At 34.9% G+C, this 23,759-nt stretch overlaps 2 protein-coding genes across 4 annotated transcripts in view; one reads left to right on the forward strand and one right to left on the reverse strand.

The window, feature by feature from the left end:
- RB1 (RB transcriptional corepressor 1) overlaps positions 1-23,759 on the forward strand; it is a 174,805-nt gene that overhangs the window by 114,366 nt on the left and 36,680 nt on the right. The gene's annotated exons all lie outside the window — the stretch shown is intronic.
- LPAR6 (lysophosphatidic acid receptor 6) lies at positions 1,037-3,035 on the reverse strand. The gene is made up of 2 exons (XM_025924409.2): positions 2,846-3,035; positions 1,037-2,606 (listed from the first exon to the last, which is right to left on the reverse strand). The coding sequence occupies exon 2, from the start codon at positions 2,328-2,330 to the stop codon at positions 1,296-1,298; it is 1,035 nt and encodes a 344-aa protein (XP_025780194.1). The 5' UTR covers positions 2,331-2,606; positions 2,846-3,035; the 3' UTR covers positions 1,037-1,295.

Raw genomic sequence — 23,759 nt, forward strand, 5'->3', positions numbered from 1 at the left:
ATAAAAAGTATTCTTTTTTAACTAACTTTGGAGAACTGCTTGAATTTGAAAGAAAAAAATATGTTGGAAAATAAAAAAGTTTTAGTGTAGTTGGTGCTTAATATCTAAATTATAGCTCAAATCGATACCTTTTCTTTAAGAAAATGGAATGTAGTTGTACTGAGTAATTTGGCCCTGTAGTTTTCCTGCTTTTTACATAAGGAACTATATTTTTACTTTATAAATTATATTGACATACAATAACACTTTGCCTATGGATCTATGTTTTTACTTTATAAATTATATTGACATACAATAACACTTTGCCTACTGGAAATAATATTTTCATCTGTTCAATATTTGGCTTTAAATGGTCAAGAGGGAAGGGAAGTAATATATTTATTTATCGCTTTCTAAGTGCCGAGTCTTGTATTTCACTATCTTACTATCTGTGGTGTTTCTGACTTAAAATACTTAATATACAAGTTACTTATTATGACATAAATATGCCTTTAAAATGTACTTCCAAGTAGTATTTTCTTAATGGACTTAGCAAAACAACAATTTTGTTAGTTTCTTCCCTCTCAATTTTGGTGGTGTATATTATTTTGAAATTGAGTGCTATTATATCCAGTGAATGGATCAAAATAACAATTTGAAAGCATACTATACTATATAGTCAGATAGCATATGCTTCTTATGAATTTCCTACAAAGACAAAATCCTAAATATTATCTGAAAGTGTAACTGTTAGAGATCCCCAAATAGCGTTAGTGTGTTGTTAGTCTACAGAAGACATTTTTAGCTGTTTTTTCAAAAACACTCCCCAAACACTCTTTCAAATTACTCTCCTTTCTCATTTATGTTACAGTTCAAGAAACATGATTAGTTATTTCACTTCAAATTGAAATAGAAATTAGATATATGTTGAATAAAAATATTAAATACTTTAAAACATTTAATGTTATACTTCGTTTAGTTTAAAATTGCTGAGAAATTCAGACAGTGCACATGGTCACCACATGATTGAAATCATAGTCACTTTTAGACTTTGAACAACTTTTTTAGGGATTTTTTTAATGAAGAGGAAGGAACAGATCAAACTGGCTCAGAAAAATAAAGTGGTATGTATACAGAATAGAATACATTTTAATGGTTAACACATTGAATACAATTTTTTATACTAATAACTTTAAAATGTCCACATGTTTATTTTCTTTCAAAGGCGGAGAAATAGTTGTCCAAGAAAACACTTTTCACAGTTGAAGGAACTTAGAGGTGCCCAGTGAAGTCCCAGCGGTTTTATTTCAGGCAGCTTATATTGTAGATTCATGGTCAAATATCTTACTTTTTAAGGTCTGTAGGTTATGTTGAATAAAGTTCTCTGTGCTGTGAACTTCAGAGAATCTAAAGTCACTTCTCCTAGTAGACCAGTTTTTCATTTTTATTGAATTCTGAATCGTGTCCGATGTGAAGTAGTAAACTATAGGGTCAAAGCAACAGTTTGAAACAGCAATGCAGAGAGTGATTGGGTACATAGTCCTTACTGCTGTCACTGCTGAGCAATTAACAAATGTTTGTGTTCTCATAAGAGAATATAAAATAAGATTGATGTTGTAAGGCACGAAACAGAAGCAGAATATGACCAAATGTACAAAAATCATTTTTAAAACTTTAGTTTTGTTTATTTTGCTTCTACTTAATGTAACAGGTTTATTTAAAGTTCTTAGCACCATACTAGAACAAGTTACATTTAAAATTAGAGGAATAAAAAATCCTACTATTTCGATGAAAATTACAATCCTTGAAAGATACGTTTTCCATGTGGCTTCTGGAAATTTTTCAAAGCAGGCTTCTGAGGCATTGTTACCCTGAGAGTGGGTAGACTGAAAAAAAACTGCTGGTGCACTTCCTCCTATCACAGTTAGCCACACAGCAATACACACGATTTTTGCATTTCGTTTGGTTCTTAGAGTCTTTGACTTAAATGGGTAGACGATTGCCAGAAACCGATCGACACTAATACAGGTTAAGAACAGAATGCTTCCATACATGTTGGTATAGAATAGCATCACTGAAATTTTACAGAGTTGATCTCCAAACGGCCAATTCTGGGTTGCAAAGTAAAAAATCCTGAAGGGTAAAGTAAAAACGAAAAGCAAGTCTGACATTGCCAAGTTAATCATGTATGTTGTAGTTTCATTTCGCACTTTGAGGGTGCAGATGAAAATGTATATGGCAACACAGTTAGATATTAACCCAAGCACAAATACCATACTAAACATGCAGCCATACAAAGTGTACTTAAAGGAGTCATCGTAGTAGCATTGGGAGCTGTTATTGCTTACCATTATAAAGGCACGTCCAGTTTACAGTGTTAAATCCTTTGGTCTGCTGCAGTTTTCTTTGGTATTCAGATTGTGACCACTTTATAACCTCTGGAGTATTTGCAAATTCCTTGTATCTTTGGGTGACTTTATAAATATTTCCTTTTTCTTCGAAATCTCGACAGGAAACATGAAATTCGTTGTTGTAAATTTTCCACTTGGTTCTTCAACAGGAAAATACTCTCATTTTCTGATTTCCAGAAAATCCGTGAATCCAGGGTTTAGGTAGCCCACGAACAACTTTAAAAAGAAATGTAGTCAGTGAAGCCAGCCTGTTAGATTATAAATTTAAAGAAAAGCGGTGTTTTGAAACAGGAATAAAACTACTCTTCTGGTAAACTTGCATTTCAGTAGGCAAAGTGAGTATTTCAGAACTGTTTCTTCATGCTCCGGAATATTTAAGCTAAAGTTAGCAATCTTTTTTGCTTTTCAGTGCAGAGTTTCAGAGACTTAAACATTCCCAGTTTGGTCTCACTTACTTCTTGCTCCTTTTAAATAAGGTTTTCCTTTTTGGTATTCCTGAAGTGGATTCCAGACGGTAGTAAGCAGAAGAGTCTTTAAAGTTTCCGAAATAAATTCCTAAGCGTGTTAGCTCTTGCTGAATTGAAGCCTTTCCTCCGTTGCCAGATGTATTGTGAGATGGGCTTTCTCTGAAGTGGAAAAGAAAGGCTCGCTAGATTTGTAATATGACATCACAGGAAGAAGAGGCTGGGCTTGGACAAAGAAAGGTTTCAGCCGTTTGTTTGCAGTTCCTTTAATCTGATAATGTGTCTGCTGGGAATATACCTAGGAGGTTTGCAAATGGTCACTGGCTGTTTAGCTGAGCCTTTGCCCTTTAACTCTTTTTATGCAGAAATGCCTTGTGGGATGCTAGCCACCTCACAGAGTTTTCTTTCTTTCCTTTCTTTTATTTCTTTGTATTTGGTAGTAAAAATTAAGAAAGAAATCAGTATTAAACCTGTTTTTCTCTTATTTGATTGCTTTTGTGTTTGGAATGTGACTTTGTTTTCAAGAAATGTATAGGAGTATATATTTATAAATTTAAATTGTTTGTGGTGTCTTAATATAGCATTAAAAAAACTGTTTAGGAGAAATTTAATCTTTAGGGATAAAAAGGACTTGACTGCCCAGTGGTGGTTTTGCCAGTCTTGGCTTCTCTTTGCCATAATTGTTCCTCAAGATTTAATTGGTGTGATTGTGAGTGGCTCCAATCCTGAATCTCTTTTATTTTTGATGAAGGAATCTTCTAACATTCTTTCCTCTTTCCCATAAAATTGAGTTAATATTTTAGAACACTTTCAATTTTTAAATTACCACTTTCCTCAAGAATACATTCAAGGATGTTCACATTTGGTGTGGTATTAATCTTTTTTACACACAGAGCTAAATTACATCTTTTTAAATGAACTTTTTTTCTTCCTTAAATTGATTGAAGTAAGTTTTGGAGAATAAAAGTTATACTACTTGGCTAAATTTTAGGTTCATAATTTTATTTTCCTTACCCTTAGCCCACACCTTACCCCTCTTAATATGACTTTGACTGTATTGGAATATGGTTCAGATTTTGTCTTCATTTAAAAGCTCCTATGAGGGGCGCCTGGGTGGCGCAGTCGGTTAAGCGTCCGACTTCAGCCAGGTCACGATCTCGCGGTCCGGGAGTTCGAGCCCCGTGTCAGGCTCTGGGCTGATGGCTCGGAGCCTGGAGCCTGTTTCCGATTCTGTGTCTCCCTCTCTCTCTGCCCCTCCCCCGTTCATGCTCTGTCTCTCTCTGTCCCAAAAATAAAATAAACGTTAAAAAAAAAAAAAAAATTAAAAAAAAAATAAATAAATAAAAGCTCCTATGAGTTGTTTCTGAATATATTTGTATTTGAAGGATACTCGTTTTTTAAAGTCCAAATAAATTGGAGGAATAAAGTATGTGCAGAATGGGGGTCATTGAATATAGATGGTATTTCCTTCAGAATCGAAGATACCACACAGCCTTTGGACACATACTTGGTTTTTTTGTTCTAAATTACCATTTTTCAGAAAAGGCTAAGATCCAGTTATGTTTTACTGTTGCTATTTTCTTTCTTTCTTTTTTTTTTTTTTTTTAATGTTTTTATTATTTACGTTAGCACGGGCTGGGGAAGGGAGAGAGAGAGGAGGACAGACCATCTGAATCAGGCTTTTCACTGACAGCAGTGAGCTATGCTGGGCTCGAACTTACTGTTAGGGCTCAAACTCATGGGACTGTGAGATCAAGACCTGAGCCGAAGTAGGATGCTTAACTGACTGAGCTACCCAGGTACCCTGACTGTTGATATTTTCTAGTTTGGTTCAGTTTGGGCCAAAACTCTTTCCAAGTATCAATTTTGAAAATTTAGGGAATTTATGAGTGATTTGTTTTTCCTTCCTGAATTACTTAACTAATTTGAGAGTAATATGTTGCAATAATATGTTTTAATACCCTTTTAATTATAAAATTAAGTTTAGCAACTTTTGTTTGTTGATGAATCCTGCCTGAATTGTATTATTTTTTTTATCGTTTTGACTGGGAAATTTATAATAAAGTGACACCAAAAAATGAGTATTATTTATAATTGATAAACTTAAACTTTAAAGGGTTAAATTCTTTGTGTATTGCATTGATATGGAAAGGAGTTAGCCTGTGTGTGTTCATATAAGAAGCAGGTGAATAGTAACAAGATACGTAGTTGATAAGCTGTATTCTTTTTTTTTTTTTAACGTTTATTTATTTATTTTGAGAGAGAGAGAGAGAGAGAGAGGGAGCAAGCAAGGGAGGCACAGAGAGAGAGAGAGAGAGAGAGAGAGAGAGGGAGAGACAGAATCCCAAGCAGGCTCCACACTGTCAGCACAGAGCCCAGCGCAGGGCTCCATCTCACGATGTAAGATCATGACCTCAGCTGAAACCAAGATGATGCTTAACCGACTGAACCACCCAGGCGCCCAATAAGCTTGTAGTCTTCTTGGAGAAAATTTTACTGTTATAGTGTCTTAGTAATCTATTACTTTGATTATCTCTTTAGTCATCATTAAATAATGAAATAATAAGCAGTCATATGCCCTGACCTTGTTTACTTCTGCTTTCATTTTGAATATGGCATTTACTCAAAGAGTTAAAAATTGTGTTAATTCTATATTGGAATATTCTTCTACATATTGATGTTATTTACAAGACTTATTCACATAACTGTTCATTTCTTGTTTGAGTTATTTTGCTTATAGATCACTATTTGTGAATTAAGCTTTTTGTTATGAGTATATTAGTATATGTTTGCATTTCTAATTTTTATATAGTGTTTGACCCTTAGTAGATACTCACATGTTTGTTGATGAATGAATCATATCAGTAAACTTTAATTTTGTTGAAAGGTGTTTCTGTTCAGAAAAAAGAACAACAGCAGAGGGGCTGTCTGCTTCAGGGAAGATCATCAAATGCTAGATTTTTTGAGATATTTATGTTGACTTCTAAGGAACCAAAGTGAAATTAGATACCTTGAAAATTCTTTAGATTAAGATTTGATAAATACATAGTAACTCCTTGCAAAAGGAATTAAATAAATATAGAGAATTGAGTGTATTTAATAGGTACTTTGTATTTGATAGCTTCAGGCCAAACTGTTATTTTAATACGAGATTTGTGTACTTCCGAAGGTTAAGTCTGTGAATCAACTCGTTTTTTGTGTGAGGTTTTCTCCGGGGAAGAAATAACATGTGCCACCTATTTGAGATGTAGTGAATCTCATTATGCAAGTCATCACTTTCAAACTTTAATTTTATCAAGAAGCCAATTAAATAACCACCCAGCCTATAAAGTAGATGTTTGATTCACTACAATAGTGGTATAAATCAGTTAGTTTTGTAACTAATTTTTTTCGGGGTGAGAGAGAGTATTCTGGTAGTTAACTATTAGAAGCGTAAGGATTTGGGTAACTTCTGAGTTCTTGACTAAATTTCTGCCACAACTGTGACTTTGAGGAGGCAACAAATCTGACTTGTTTCAAAATCGGCTCATAATAATGTTTGTTGAAAGAATAAACAAAGCTTTATTAGACACCCACCATAAACAAATAGTGTGTCAAGTGTGCTCCTCAGCCATTCTTACTTTCTCTTTGTTTTCATCAAGCCTATTTTCTGGGCTTTATTGCAAGATCACTCACTTCCACCTTTCTGGGCTAACCTTGTTACTCTTATCTGTATGATTGTTATAATGTCTTATCTTGTCTTCTGATTTTTAGTCCTGCCCTTTTCTGTTTTCCCCCTGCCAGCCTGTCACAGATCAGCTCATGAGTGAATCAACTATTTATTCATATATTACCCTTCTTGCTTCCAAAAAGAATTTAAAGCTGCTGCTGATTTTAAAACGGATGAAAATAAACATTAAGATTTTAGTGTTTTATTATATGTAAATTATACCTAAACTTTAAAAGTTTAAAAAGAGCGTATAGAACAAAGTTTGAATATGAGATATGTGAAATTATTGTATACATTCGTCATTTTCATTCTAAAAATTATTCATTTTGAACACTACAGTGTTTGCAAAAGGTAAAAAAAATCTTTAACACACAAATTCATAACATGTTAGTAAAAGAATAAAAGGCAAGTATTATCAGGAAGAGAGAAGGGTAGGAAGGGCAGAATATGAAATGAAGTTAGAAAAATCTAGGCTAAGGCAAGTTGCTGCATTTGATGCAAGGGAGAAAAGGAAATCATAGTGGATTATGTCGCTTCTATTTAATGAAGGAAAACATTCCCGTGTGTCGAGGGAGAAACTTTTCTTTTGCTTTGTCTCAGAAATACATTGTGAATCTTTACCATGAACAATTAAATGACCACTGCTGATTGTTTTCTAGTGGCAGAACATACACCAATTCTCGTTGGCCTTCATTTCAATTCAAGAAAAGCACCTGATGTCAAATTGTGGTTCTGAGAAACATACTGTATGTTGGTTTGGTAGATTAATATAGTCCAAATATATGTGGTAATTTGGTTTAATGCTGAGGCTATTTTGGTAGTCTAGTGTAAGGGATCTCTACCTGAAGACCTTGACATATCTAAAACTACTGTTTAATTCATTCCCCCGAGGACTAGGTCCGTGGCTTTGATGATATTCTCAAATAAAACTGTGACTAAAAACACATAAGAGACCACGGATCTTAAGAATCGAAGGAGTAGCAAGTCCTGCAGGCCATTTCTCTGAAATATCTGGAAATCTCAGAAATATTTTGAAAATTTTTCTCTACGGATAGACTAGAAGGAAAAAGACTATTAGATGCTAGTGCAGGTTCCTTATGAACGAAGTACAGAAGTGTGTATGTAGGCAATAGAATGTAAATCTGTAATTTTTTAAAATTTTGAATAGGGAAATGTGAAAGTGTTATATAAAGAGGACAGGCAAAGAACAGAGAAGCTTGTTACGCAGTCATTTGACCTTCCTAAGATTTTGGCTACTTGGCTGTAAATTGAGGGAGCTGGACTGCTCAGAGTTCTCTTCCTGCTTCTATACCTGATTCTGATTCTTTAAATACTATGAATACTTAAGCTGCTAGATTGGTTTTTTTCACTCTCAGGCATAACAAATCAAGGAGTCACTTTTCATTCTTTATGTTTAAGGATATCTAATTTTGAAACAGGTTATACAAGAAATATGTACAAGAAATATTCTTTGCTTACACCAAGAGTCTCATAATATAAGAATTTTGTTAACCTGTTGTTATACTGTAAAGATTTAACATTGAACAAAGACTTTCCTTTGTATTTCTGTAGCATTCATCTTTAAAAGGTTTTTCTTTCCAAAGCACGAATAAGATGCCATGTTCTTACTATAAAATTGAAACTACTTTAAAGTAGTTTCTTATTAAAAGTTTTGATGGTCATAATTGGAGTTATTCCTAAAATAACATTGAATATGAGGTGTATGAAAACAGTTGGACAGGAGAGTATGTGAAACTTAAACTGAAATAAAGTTCAAGTTCAAAATAAAGTGTGGAACAGTGAAATTTTAAAATGTAAGAAAAATACTCTAAACTTGTTTTGAATGCATCAAATGTTTATTGTGATGATATGTGACTCTTCAATGTTCTCTTCCATATCAAATTACACCTATTTTTAAAAATGTTTTTTTTTATTTTGAGAGACAGAGTATGTATGTACGTGCTACCAGAGGAGGAGAGAGAGACAGGGAGAGAGCAAATCCCAAGCAGACTCTGTGCTGTCAGCTCAGAGCCCAGAGCCTGATGGGCAAGGCTCCATCCTAGGAACCTTCAGATCATGACCTGAGTTGAAATCAAGAGTTGGACGCTTAACAGACTGAGCCACCCAGGCACCCCTCAAATATACACTTATTAAAAAAGCCAAAGTTTTTCTCATTTTGGAGCCTTCTGAAGCCTATTATGATAAAATTTTTATTTAAGTTCAGACATGAGCAAAACTTTTAATTTGAGTAATGAACATTTATAATTTATGACAATGAAGTATATTCATTTTATATAAAAAGATCTCTTAACCTAACAAGAAAACTTATTAAATTCTATACCAATTTAGTATTACTGTAAGTGTGTTGATATCATTTGAAAGTGGTTTACCTTTCTATCATTATTGCAGACACTTGGTACTTTTTGTTACTCTTTACTGGAGCATGAGTCATCTACCCAAGTTCAGAGGGTTGAACCTGCTTATAGTGTTGGGTGGAAGTAGAAGAAAGATGTTAAGGGTGATGAATAATGATTTATAGCAAAGTAACAGTGGATGGAAATGGTGGTTGAAGTAGGTTCAAGCAAACAGGGAAAGGAAATTAAGAGGAGCAGGAATGTTGTTTGTGGTGTAAGACTTAAAACTTGAGTAAACATGTAAATATGTATCATGCAGTAAATATGTATCATGCATACATGGCAGTAAATATGTATCACTGCCAACTTTGAGTTGTCCCTTCTTTCTTTTTTCCTGTCTCAGCCTGATCCCCACTCCTTCATTGCTGCCTCTTAAAATCCTATCACATATTTTTTGGAGACCTCTCAATTTCATAAATTGGTTTTGTATACTTCCATAGTACTTAGTTTGTCTTCCTTTTAAGACCTATTCATGCAAGTCGATTAGGATTAAAAACAAAGAAATAACTGCAATACAGAGTATAAGAGTAGATATTTATACAGAGTAGAGATGAGAGTGGACCAAGTCAGTTAAACTGCCTTCAGAGGAGATGATATCTAAAGAAGGCTAGCCTTTAAGCTGAATAAAAGTTTTAAATTTTAAGTCCTGAAGGCTAGAGTCATGCCTGGTAGTAATGTTGTCTTTTGCAGCCAAAAACACATAAAATTATTTGAGTGATGATTTTCCCAGTTTTTTCAAGGATGCTACATAATTAGTTCCACTCTAAATTTCTAGAAGAGAAGTTAATTCATCACATACAATGTATGCTTTGGGGCATAAGGGTTTAATTTGGTCATAAAATGCACTCAAAGAAGGTCATAGGTTGGTTGGTGTTTTCAAAAGTCTTTTACCTACTTTAGAAGCAGGTAGATATAGTGTAAAAAAAATCTAGATGTTAAGGGGCCTAGATTTGTAATCCCAGCTGTGCTACTAAAAATTAATGTGACATTGAGCAAATAGCTTAACTTCTCTATTATACATTTATAAAAAAATATTGAACTAGATCTTTAAAATCCTTTCCAGACCTTACATTTCTAATTTAATCTTCATACAAATTTTGAACAGTAGAAAGAACATACATTATTGTCTCCAAGAAACGGAACATCAGAGAAATTGTGATTTGTCTAAAATTATGAAAGTGATTAAATAATGGAGAATGATGAAGCCAGAACTAGAAACCAGATCCTCACCATTAAATACCCAGCCCAGTTCCTTGTACTTCTTTGTCAAATTAGAGATGTCTAATCATGTTTTTTTTTCTTATTGACATAAAATAGGAACCTTGGTTCATAGCTTAGGTGAATGTTAAGCAGAGAAAATCCTTCTTTGCTATATAGCCTTTTTGGGGAAACACTATAGTCTAAAATTATGATAGATTTAATCTCTTAGAGTAGATTAAAATCATACTGCAACCATCTTTCACTTTAGCTTCACCTATATTGATTTTATTCATTCATTCAGAGAGAGGGCAAGCAGGGGAGAGGGGCAGAGGGGGAGAGAAAGAGAATTAAACACACTTCATGCTCAGTGCAGAGCCTGACATAGGGCTTGACCCACAACCCTGAGATCATGACCTGAGCCAAAATCAAGAGTTGGACGCTCAACTGACTGGGCCATCCAGGCACCCCATTTTGATTTTTTATAAAAAATGTTGAAAATGGAAAAAGTGCCAGATTTTATATAGGGGAAGGAAATATTTCTCTTTCTTCCAAATAATTAGAACAAACGTTTTCTGTGAACAATAATTGAACATTTTCTAGCACTGTTTATTATCAGAAATCCAAGTAGTTGAGTTATATTTCAGTAAGCATTTGTTGACTTTATCCATTACCGAAATGGAGAAAGGGAAGGATTGCTCTTTTAGGATGCTCCTGAAAAGCTAAATAAATACTTGTGGCCAGAAAGCTGCTCTTTGATACACCTGAGGTTTTTTTGTTCCCACTAATGAAATTGTGTTTTAGGAAAACCAAGGTCAGTGCTTTGGAGTGACTCAGAGGCAAGTTGCTGAAAATACATCGTTGAGTTAGATGTATACATCTGTAAAAGGTTCATAGGGATGCCATAAGAAACTAGAAGGATTGATTCTGTAGTTCTCAGATTGCCTTGCAAGAGTGTTTATGTCCTTACTCTATACATAGTGAAAATCATAGACAAGCATTGCTTATGTGATTCATAGGAGAGAAACAACTTGAAACTCTACCTAAAAAAAAGAAATTTGACCCTACATAAGGAGAATTTTTTAATGAATATATGTTATATATTTTTGAAAATTCAAGTAAAATGTTTTAAAATACATATGTATCCTTTAAAAATGATTCCTTAGCTTTTTTGATTAACTGGTGTCACTCTCATTAAATAAGATAATTCTGTATCAGCACTAATCAACTGGAAAATGTAATGGAAAAAAGATTCTGGTTAAAACAGTAAATAGTATAAAATACCTTAAGAATAAATGTAATAGGGAAAGAACAAGATCTAGATGAAAACAAAAGACCCAAAACTGTAATGAAGGCCGTAAAAGAATACCTAAATATGTGACATGCAGTTTTACTGGGACAAATCTAAAAGTTTAATGTTATTCCACTAAAAATCCCAATAGATTTTCAGTGAATGTCTTGAATAAAATGGTATATATATGTATAGTGTATGTGGATTATATTTAATGTGTCTAATATATATACACATGCTAAATACATATATATTATATACTATAATATATTATGTATATACTATGTATACATATAGTATAACCTAGCAGTTTTACTTCTAAAAAAAATTTGTCCTTGTTTCCCATTCATATTCCTATCAGTAGTACTTTATTTCCCCACATCCTCCTCTAAGCCAGATTATTATGAGACTTTTAAACCCTTCATAAATTAATAGGTTAAAAGTGGTATCTTGTTTAATTTGCATTTCTTTAGTTACGAGTGAATTTGAGCCCAGAAATAGGCATGCACGTGGGGAAATGTAATATTAGTACTTTAAATCAGTAAGAAAAATACAAATATTTTAGAAATGCTTAATGGGTCATCAGGGAAGCAATTTAAAAAAAAAAAGGTGGACTTTAACTTATTCTTTATACCAAACAAAACAAATTCCAACTAGATCAAGAATTTAAATGAAAAAATGACTCCATTAAAAATAAAAGCCTCCATAAATTTCTGGGAAAAAATTGGGTGCACTTAAAAGAGTAGTAAAGTATTATATGAAGTCTACAGTTTTAAAGGAAAAGGTACATTTGACTAAATAGTTTGGCTGCAAGAACACATAGAGTAGGAAGAAAATGTCAGTTTATCATATTGCACTTTATATAAGATTAAAACTAATGAGGGGCACCTGGCTGGTTCAGTCAGTGGAGCATGCTACTCTTAATCTCTGGGTTGTGAGTTCAACTCCATGTTGGGTATACAGTTTACTTAGTAGAAAAAAAAACCCAAAATTAATCCATTCAGAAAAATGGGAAAAGGATCTGAACAAGAATATCATTTTTTTCTCTTAACCTAAAAGTGGTTTGCAATTTCGTTTGTTTTAAAGTAGGGCTCCACGGGGCGCCTGGCTGGCTCAGTCGGTTGAGCGGCCGACTTCGGCTCAGGTCATGATCTCGCGGTCCGTGAGTTTGAGCCCCGCGTCGGGCTCTGTGCTGACAGCTCAGAGCCTGGAGCCTGTTTCCGATTCTGTGTCTCCCTCTCTCTGACCCTCCCCAGTTCATGCTCTGTCTCTCCCTGTCTCAAAAATAAATAAACGTTAAAAAATAAAAATAAAAAAAAAATAAAGTAGGGCTCCACATCCATTGTAGGGCTTAAACCCACAACCCTGAGATCAACAGTCACATAGGCTCTACTGGCTGAGGCAGCTAGGTGCCCCTGGTTCACAGTTTTTGATACCCAAATTAATATTTTCTTTTTTTTTAAGTTTTGGCCTTTAAAATAAAAATGAGTGCATCTAATTTAGATTTTTTTTCCTTTTTTTTTTTTTTTTTTTTTTTTGCTTTCAAATGACAGATTTTTAAGATCTAGCTCTGTGAACACGATTGCAAATACACTTAATAGTGGAAACATATTTAAGCATTTATGCAGATGTTTTACTCTTAACTAGAATTCAGAGAGCCTGGCTCTTTTAACAGATACTGATACTCAAGGTATATGGAAGAATTAATAAGATTCTAAACCACTACTAATCCTTTTGCAGAACAAAATTCCCATGGTCACTTCTTTTATTGGTTTGTTGGTGTGATTATTTTAATCAACTGATTTCACATTCTTGGAAAACTTGAGAGTTTCCTATCCATACCCAGATGTCACCAGTGCTGCCTAGGAAAGGTTAGAAACAAAAGACCGGAAGGACTGACTCTACAATAGGGCCCCTTTCAAAGCCCAGCTTTTTGTTGTTGTTTTTTAGTTAAAAGTGGCTGCTTCAGCCAAACCAAAAAACAGTTACCAGATTGTTGTCCTGGTTATATAGATAGGGAAATAGGATAGGGACATTTAAATTATTTTAAATTATTTTTCCTTTTTATGTTGTGTTTGATCTTGGGTCTGCTGATATTTGTTTATTCAATAGCAAATATTTACGGAATGCCAGTTGTGTACTCTTCCAGGTACTAGGATTACAGCAGAGGAAAAAAAAAATTCCTGACCTTATATTTATTTGGGGGAGATGGGGAATCAACAAATAATTATATAATTGGTCAAATGGTGGTAAGGTCTCTAAAAGAAAAATACATTTAGGAGGAAAAGCAAGGTGTTCTATAGAGAGAGTCCTAGGAAGGGCTTGTTGATAAAGGGACATTTGAACAAAGACTTGAAAGAAGTGAAGGAATGAACCAGTCTTTAAAAATGCCCTCCCCAGTTTGTATTTCCAGCCTCATCTTAAATAATTCACTCACCAGGTTCACGTAACCAAAATTTTCATGGCAACTGGAAATTTCTAAATAGCGTTTCAATTTGATAAAATTCCACATACCTACTTCTGATTTTTGTTTTGTGTGATACCTTATAAACTGGGATTGGCTTGGTTTAGTTTGGTTTGGCTACTCATCAGGTTCTTGAAACTAAATCCTTTTAGGAGAGTCCTGTCTTTCATTAAAAGGAGCTCCAGGTCTATAGTTAATTTCAAGTCAGACCCCACCCTGATTTCTGATAACCTGCAGTTATCAGGTTTGTCTTTTACTCTTTGATGCTTTGACTAGCACCTTACTACCTCAGGACTGAATTTTCTCCTGGGTTCAGTTTCCCTGGTAACAGCAACATCTGACAGCCTATGTCAGTTGACTTCCTTGACCTCTGTTAATTATCTGTCCTACATATGCTCCAGTCTGGGATCTACTTACATTACCGTTGTCTTTTCTTCATCATCACATGGTATCCTAATTGTGGATTCACCTTTAGATTCTTGGCATTGTGTCAGTCCTTCAAGGAACCAACTCTTTTCCTTACTCTTGTGCTCTGACACGTAACCGTTACCAAGCCCTACTCTCGTTCTTGGAACCGTGACTTCACTTTTCTCTGACACAACTCCATTTGCTAGACACATATGACATCATTCCATGAGACTGGCTTTTCAATAATTTTTCCTAGGAATAAATTTATTATTTATAATGTAGGAGAGATATTATTAAGGCTCTTAAAGAGCAATAATAAGAGAAATAGAAAAAATTAGAGAAAAGGGAGCATAACTCTACTATTCTAATAAATCAGCTGTCTGTAATTTTTCTAGTTTTTATAAAATATATATATTAAATTATATTCCAGTTAACATACAGTGTAGTAATAGTTTAGGTGTACAATATAGTGATTCAGCACTTCCATACATTACTCAGTGCTCACCACAGCAAGTGTACTCCTTAATCCCCATCACCTGTTTAACCCATCCCCTCATCCCCCTCCCTTCTGGTAACTATCAGTTTGTTCTCTATAGTTAAAAGAGTCTATTTGTTGGTTTGTCTCTCTCTTTGTATTTCCCCCTTTGCTCGTTTGTTTTGTTTCTTAAATTCTGCATATGAGTCAAATCATACAGTGTTTGTCCTTCTCTGACCGACTTACTTGATTTAGCCTTATACTCTCTGGCTCCATCCATGTTGTTGCAAATAGCAAGATGTTAATTCTCCCCCCCCTTTTTTTTTAAAGTTTAGTTATTTATTTTGAGAGAGAGAGAGAGAAAGAGTGGGACAAGGGCAGAGAGAGAGGGAGAGAGAGAATCCCAAGCAGGCTCCACACTGTTAGTGCAGAGCCCAATGTGGGGCTTGAACTCACAAACTGCAAGATCATGACCTGAGCTAAAGTCAGATGCTCAACTGACTGAGCCACCCAGATACCCCAAGATTTCGTTCTTTTTGATGGTTGAGTAATATTCCACTATATATGTGTGCGCGCGCACGTGTGTGTGTGTGTGTGTGTGTGTGTGTGTGTGTGTGCATGCCACCTCTTTATCCATTCATCAGTTGATGGACACTTAGGCTACTTCAATATCTTGGCTATTGTAGATAATGCTGCTGTAAACATTGGGGTGCATATATCCCTATGAATTAGTATTTTTGTATCCTTTGCTGGATCACAGGGTAGTTCTGCTTTTACCTTTTTGAGGAACCTCCATACTGTTTTCTAGAGTGGTGCACCAGTTTGCATTCCTATCAGCAGTGCAAGAGAGGTCCTCTTTTCTCCACCTCCTTGCCAACACGTGTTGTTTCTTGTGTTGTTGATTTTAGCCATTCTGACAGGTGTGAAGTGATATCTCATTATAGTTTTGATTTACATTTCCCTGTCTGTTGGCCATCTGTATGATGTCCTTGGAAGAATGTCTGTTCATGTCTTCTCCCCATTTCTTCACTGGGTTATTTTTTGGGTGTTGAGTTTGAAAAGTTTTTTATAAATTTTGGATACTAATTCTTTATATGTTATTTGCAAATATCTCCTCCCATTCTGTTGGTTGCCTTTTAGTATTGTTGATTGTCTCCTTTGCTGTGCGAAACCTTTTTTATTGAGATATAAATGACATATAACATATTTTTAGGTGTACACTATAATGATTCAGTATTTGTGTATATTGTGAAATGATTACCACAAAAAGTATAGTTAACATTTATTGCCATACATAGTGGCAAAATTTTTCTTGTGAGGAGGACTTTTAAGATTTACTATCTTAGCAACTTTCAAACTATACAGTACGGTATAATTAACTGTGGTTACCATGCTGTATATTATGACATTACCTCCTTATAACTTACTTATTTCATAACTGGAATTTTGGATCTTTTGACCCCCTTTACCCATTTTGCCCACCCCTCTACCCCTCTGGCATTCACATCTATTCTATGTACTCAGTGTTGGATGTTTTTTAAATTCCACATATAAGTGAGACCATACTGTATTTGTTTTTCTCTGACTTCACTTAGCATAATGCCCTCAAGGTCCCTCTGAACTGTCAACAAACAGCAAGACTTTCTTCTTTTTTATGGCTGAATCTTATATATATAGCACATTTTCTTTATCCATTCACCCATCAGTGAGCACTTAGTTTCTAGGTTTGTTTGTTTGTTTCTTAAGATTTTATTTTTAAGATCTCTACACCCAGTGTGGTGCTTGAACTCACAACCCCGAGTCCATGGACTGAGCCAGACAGGTGCCCCAAGATCTAGGTTTAATTTAAGTCTTTGCTAGTATACTTACGTAGTTGAAATCAAACAATAATTATCTTTGAGGTTTAGAAGGGAACAGTGCTTTTTTTTTTTAATGTGCTATTAGATAACATTTCCACTGTATCTTTTAAATTATGTCTTACCATAAATTTCTCAAAATGATTTTAGTCACTGTCCATTTTAAACAATATGAAAAATAAACTAATTTCTGACATGAACATACATTTAAATGTAAACTATTTTTTTTTTAATTTTTTTTCAACGTTTTTATTTATTTTTGGGACAGAGAGAGACAGAGCATGAACGGGGGAGGGGCAGAGAGAGAGGGAGACACAGAATCGGAAACAGGCTCCAGGCTCCGAGCCATCCGCCCAGAGCCTGACGCAGGGCTCGAACTCAACGGACCGCGAGATCGTGACCTGGCTGAAGTCGGACGCTTAACCGACTCTGCCACCCAGGCGCCCCTAAATGTAAACTATTGATATCTCTAAAATATAACCTCTTAGGAGTAGATTAACTTTTTAGACTTTAATCTTTTTTAAAAAATTACTCATGTGTTTTTCTGTTTATAAAAGTACACCTAGATTAATTAGAAAATAGGAAAAGGTACTTTGATGATTTAAAGCACTTAAAGTCATTTTATAGTCACTATTTTATAAATTAAAAAAAATGATTAGTTAGAAGCAATAAAATTCTTGTCTAAGATGTATACTGTCTGAAGAAGAGAGTTGAGATTCTGCTGCCTTGCTTTCTAATACAGAGAAGGCTTTTTCAGGGACTCTCTCAAAGCAGTAAAGGTGCTGGAGATGAGTCTGATCAGGGAATTTCTGCCATCAAATGAGCCTTAATAAGTATGCTACAGAAGACAGACTTTATTTAAAATAAACCATTTAAAATTACTAGTCAGAAACACTATCAAGGCTTAATTCTTATTTTATAAAGCTGTTTTCCTGTTAATTAAAATGTCTTTCAGTAGATATGCTCTGCATTATAAAACACTGATATCTTTGAGAAAATTTTCAGCTGAACTAGAGATGTGGATAGTTTATTTTATTCAGATTTGAACTAGTTTCTTCTTGAGAAGGAGCATATCTTAAAACTTTAATGTTACCTTCATATTTATTTAAAGGTTACATGAAAATATGTTCTTAAAATATTGATAATTAGAAGAAATAATCTTTTCAATAATACTTTGTATTTGATAACACTATAAATTGAAACTTCAAAGGTTAAGAACTCAACTTTGAATGTGTTTTGGGATTCAGTATAAATAATGAAAAAGATTTTATTTATTCATTTATTTATTTATTTATTTAGATGTTTATTCTTGAGGGAGAGGGAGTGGGGGAGGGGCAGAGAGAGAGAGGGAGACACTGAATCTGAAGCATGCTTCAGGCTCTGAGCTGTCAGTACAGAGCCCTACACGGGGCTTATACTCACGAACCGTGAGATCATGACCCGAGCTGAAGTGAGTCGCTTAACCGACTGAGCCACCCACATGACCCACAAAGGAGATTTTTTTAATAGACAAATTATTATACCGTTGCTCTGTTAGCAGAGTCCTGAAATAGCATCAGACATTTTGCTTCAGGTACCGTTACCACAAGCCCAAGACTCCTAAGATCCCCTTGCCCCATCAGGAGACTTCGTGCGGCAAATGGAACCAGCAGAATGGACACAGCCACAACAGGCAGCCTGTCCCAAGACTTCCTTTCCTTGCCTTAGAGACAGCAGGACCGTAGAGGAACACCAGTAAAGAATATTTTACCCACCCACCCCCACCACACACCCCCAACTAGACACATCTGGCAGCCTGACCTGGGAACGATGTGTGTAGGTTCATATATCTACCACCACAGTCAAGATACTGAATGCTTGTATCATACAGGGAACTAAACCCACATCCCTATAGCCCCTCATGCCTGTCCCTAACTCCTGGTCACTATTAGTCTGCCTTCTATTTCTAAAATTTTTTTATTTCAGAATGTAATATAAATGGAATCAGATACAATTACCGTTTTAGGATTATGGTTTTTTTTTTTCCCCACTCAGCCTTATTTTCTAGAGATGCATTTAAGATACTGCATTTATCAATAGTTAATGCCTTTTAATTGCTGACTAGTATTTCATAGTATGAATGTACTACAGTTTTGTTTTTTTTTACTTTTGTTTTTAAAGTTTATTTTGAGAGACACAGAGTGCAAATGGTGGAGGGTCGGAGAGAGAGAGAGAGAGAGAGAGAGAGAGAGAGAACCCCAAGCAGGCTCCACACTGTCAGCACAGAGTCCAATGTGGGGCTTGAACTCACAACTGTGAAATCACGACCTGAGCCAAAACCAAGAGTCATGCATTTAACGGACTGAGCCACCGAGGCACCCCTGAATGCACAACAGTTTTTTTTTTTTTTTAATTATACTCATATTGAAGAATATCTGGCCTGATTCCAGTTTCTAGCTATCACAAGTAAAAGCTGCTTTGAACATTAGTGCATAGGTTTTATATGAGCTTGAGTTTTCATTACTTCGGGATAAATACCCAGAGTATAATTGCAGAATTGTATGGTTATTGTGTGTGTTGTTTAATGAGACTGCCAAAGTATTTTCCAGAGTGGTTGTGCCATTTTAAATCCCCACCAGCAATACATGAGGGTTCCAGTTTCTCTGCCTCCTTGCCATCATTTGGTATTGTCACCATTTTTTTTATTTGAGCCATTCCGATAGTATAGGGAGAGCTCACTGAGGTTCTAATTTACATTTCCTATTAGGATGATGGCTAATGATATTGAATATCTTTTCCTATGATTATTTGTGATCTGTATTTCCTCTTTACTAAAAGGTCTCTTCATTATCTGCCCATTTTCTAGTTGGATTGTTTTATTATCATTGAGTTTTACAAATTTTTTATATATTAGATACTAGTCTTTTACTAGGGAAGTGGCTTACAAATAATTTATCCTAGTCTGTAGCTTCTTTTTTCATCCTCTTCTGTGGTCTTTCTCATAGCAAAATATTTTAATTTTGATGAAGTCCTACTTATCAATTTTTCTTTCGTAGATCATGCTTGTGGTATCGAGTCTAAGATCCTGAAGGTTTTCCCCTATGCCTTTTTAAAAAGTTTTATAGCTTAACATTTTATATGTAAGTGTATGATTCATTTTTAGCTTTTAAAAAACTTTTTTAAAGATTATTTTTTTAAGTAATCTCTATACCCATGGCACTGGAACTCACAACCCTGAGATCAAGAGTTGCATGTTCCAGCCTAGTGCCCCATTTTTATTTTATTTTTGTACAAGGTTTAGGATTTAAGTCAAGGTTCTATTATTTTGGCTTATATCCGGATATTCATTTTTTCAGCACTATTTGTTGTAAAGCCAATCCTTTTTCCATTGATTTGCTTTTGTACCTTTTCAAGAAGGGAAAAAGAAGATGATGGGACAAATAGATGTAGTATTTAAACTAACCATTAGCAATAATTGCATTAAATATAAATGGTGTCAGCACCCCCAATTAAAAGTCAAAGATTGTCAAAGTGGTTAAAAAACAAAGACCCAACTCTGTGCTGTTTACAATATACCGGTTTTAAATATAAAGATATAAATACCTTAAAAGTAAAAGTATGAACCTCCAAAGATTAGGAGCCTGGATGGAAGTAAGGATAATTGTAAGATTTGTATGTACTGTCAGTGGTTAGGTGGTTGATAACACAGTTAACTATAGAGGATATTGAAGGAGTCATAGCTGATTGGTGATGAGGATAATGAGTTCATGTTAATGTTTGAACATGTGAATATTTGATGGGTTTGCCACATATCCATCTGGAGGGCTGAGATATCTAGTTGGAAATAATGGATCTGGAACTTGAATGAGAAGCTTTAGTCAGAAAGCAGATTTAGGAGTAGAATAGCTATAATTAAAGCCATGATAATGGCTCAGCCAGCATATATATTGGGAAGAGCATCCTGAGGAATATCAATATTAAAAAAGTAGTAAAGTAAAATGGGAAAGAACTGTCAGAAAGGTCAAGGCCAGCCATAGATTATCTATTTTCTATTCAAGTTCCTTTTGCAAGGCAAAATTATCTTCTAATGATTTGGCTTAGGATAGTACAAAAACATTTCCTGTAATGCAGGTCTAATAATATTCCTGAAAATATCCAGAAAACAATAGCAATTCCTGCCTTCCACTTCTATTATTAATTTATCTACTAACACTAGAAACCTTGTGCTTACTTGGATAATTACAATCTCTTTTAGGAACACCTCAACTTGATAGCCTTTAAGTTCTTGACTCTCTGGAATTCCAAAGTTCATGCTTGCTTTTAGAAATTTTTCTAATAGTTAATTTCATAATTAACATCATGAAATATGTAGAGTAGACTTATAGCTTCTGCTTTTTCTATCCATATTATTTACTCAGTGGGATTTATTCTAATCTTGCTGATAAAGTCTGGTTTATATCACAAAATTAAGTGGCAAAACAGAGTGAAGTGTTGTCCAGAAAGTGATTATGCTGGCAGTTAACTTCAGTAGCTAAGTAATGAAATGAGACAGCTTGCCTGAGTCTGAGAGAAAAACTGCTTTCCGAGTCCTGGATACAATATAGAGATAAATACATAATTTTCAAAAGTTAAGTATTCCACTAAATATTTTCTTTGTAGTCTTTGAAAAAACCATTTGCTGCATTATCTATTTGCTTCTTGTGCTTTTCTTTTCAGTCAAAACCCTCTCTTCTTTCACAGTTTGACAAAAACTGATTTTCATCATATTCAGACATGCTAGTTTCTTTTCAGAAACTTTCATACCCTATTTCTCTTTTAACGTCTGTTTCTCACACTCTATTAGTTCCTTTTATAGTATTCCTCCTACTATGTGAATTCTTATTCATTTTGCAAATATTCACTATAGGTTTTCTTATACTTTCAGTTAGAATAAGATTTTTTCTTTGGATTAAGGACAATAACTTTCCCACAGTATTTAGGGTAAGTTCTACAAATAATGACTCTTGAACATGATTTTTATCATGACTGCTAGAATGGAGGAAGCTCTCATTGGATATGCTTGCCATGGCCATTGAAGATCGTACTGATAGGAGTGGACTTTTGACTCCTGTAATATTTCATTTAGAAAAATGGCTATAGTAGTTTAATTGGATAAATTTTGTCATTGTGCTTGGAGCTGCCTACCCAGAGCAATTATGTCAAACATCTTTAAGTATACCCTGACCTAGTTTTAGAATTCTTGGCTAATTTTGAGTTAGGAATTCCTTTCTTAAAACAGTATTTTAAAATTAATGCAACAAATGCAAAATATAACATATTGTGTGAGCTACATCTTTAGAAAAGACTTTAAATAATACCCAATACCACAAAATAACTTAATTTGAAATAAAATAAGATCTGAGGCACCTGGGTGGTTTAGTCAGTTAAGTGTCCAACTTCGACTCAAGTCATGATCTCACAGTTCATGAGTTCAAGCCCTGTGTGGGGCTTGCTGCTGGCAGCGCAGAGCCTGCTTCAGCTCCTCTGTCCCCCTTTTTCCCAGCCCCTTCCCCACTCATGCTGTGTCTCTAAAAAATAAATAAACGTTTAAAAAAAAAAAAAGATCTACCCAAATTGATATATTCTCATTGCTTTTGAAAGAGTCGATGAAGATACCAATTTAGAAAATATTTTAAAAAAATTTTTTTAACATTTATTTATTTTTGAGAGACAGAGAGAAAGCATAATTAGGGGAGGGGCAGAGAGAGGGAGACACAGAATCAGGAACAGGCTTCAGGCTCTGAGCTGTCAGCATAGAGCCCAAGTTGGGACTCAAACCCACGAACCATGAGATCATGACCTGAGCCAAAGTCAGACCTTAACTGACTGACCCACCCAGGTGCCCCTTGAAAATACTTTTAAAAATGCATTTTGGGGTACATGGTTGTTTTAAATATTTGTGTGTACCACATACAAAAATACACTCAAAATGGATGAAAGACCTCAATGTAAGACAGGAAGCCATCAAAATCCTCGAGAAAGCAGGCAGAAACCTCTTTGATCTTTGCCTCAGCAACTTCTTACTCAACACGTCTCCAGAGGCAATGGAAACAAAAGCAAAAACGAACTATTGGGACCTCATCAAAATAAAAAGCTTCTGCACAGTGAAGGAAACAATCAGCAAAACTAAAAGGCAACCGACAGAATGGGAGAAGATATTTGCAAATGATGTATCAGATAAAGGGTTAGTATCCAAAATCTATGAAAAATTTCTCAAACTCAACACCCAAAAAACAAATAATCCAGTGAAGAAATGGGCAAAAGACATGAATAGACACCTCTCCAAAGAAGACATCCAGATGGCCAACTGACACATGAAAAAATGCTCAACATCACTCATCATCAGGGAAATACCAGTAAAAACCACAATGAGATGCCACCTTACACCTGTCAGGATGGTTAACATTAATAGCTCTGGCAACAACAGATGTTGGCGAGGATGCGGAGAAAGAGGATTTCTTTTCCACTACTGGTGGGAGTGCAAGCTGGAGCAGCCACTCTGGAAAACAGTATGGAGGTTCCTCAGAAAGTTAAAAATAGAACTACCGTATGACCCAGCAATTGTACTATTAGGTATTTATCCAAGGGATACAGGTATGTTGTTTCGAAGGGGCACATGCACCCCAGTGTTTATAGCGGCACTATCAACAATAGCCAAAGTATGGAAAGAGCCCAAATGTCCATCAATAGATGAATGGATAAAGAAGATGTGGTAAGTATATACCATGAAGTATTACTCAGTAATTAAAAGAATGAAATGTTGCCATTTTCAACTACCTGGATGGAACTAGAGGGTATTATGCTAAGCGAAATTAGAGAAAGATAAATATCATAAGACTTCACTCATATGAGGACTTTAAGACACAGAACAGATGAACACAAGGGAAGGGAAGCAAAAATAATATAAAAATAAGGAGGAGACAAAACATAAGAGACTCTTAAATATGGAGAACAAACGGAGGGTTATGGGAGAGATTGTGGGAGGGAGGATGGACTAAAACAGGTAAGGGGCATTAAGGAATCTACTCCTGAAATCATTGTTGCACTATATGCTAACTAACTTGGGTGTAAAT

Source organism: Puma concolor, chromosome A1 (genome assembly GCF_028749965.1).
Source record: "Puma concolor isolate L17-30 chromosome A1, mPumCon1.1.hap2, whole genome shotgun sequence".
NCBI lineage: Eukaryota > Metazoa > Chordata > Mammalia > Carnivora > Felidae > Puma > Puma concolor.

Bases quoted from the DNA above. Each gene is read 5' to 3' on its own strand.
- LPAR6 (XM_025924409.2), bottom strand. From the start codon at position 2,330: ATGGTAAGCAATAACAGCTCCCAATGCTACTACGATGACTCCTTTAAG.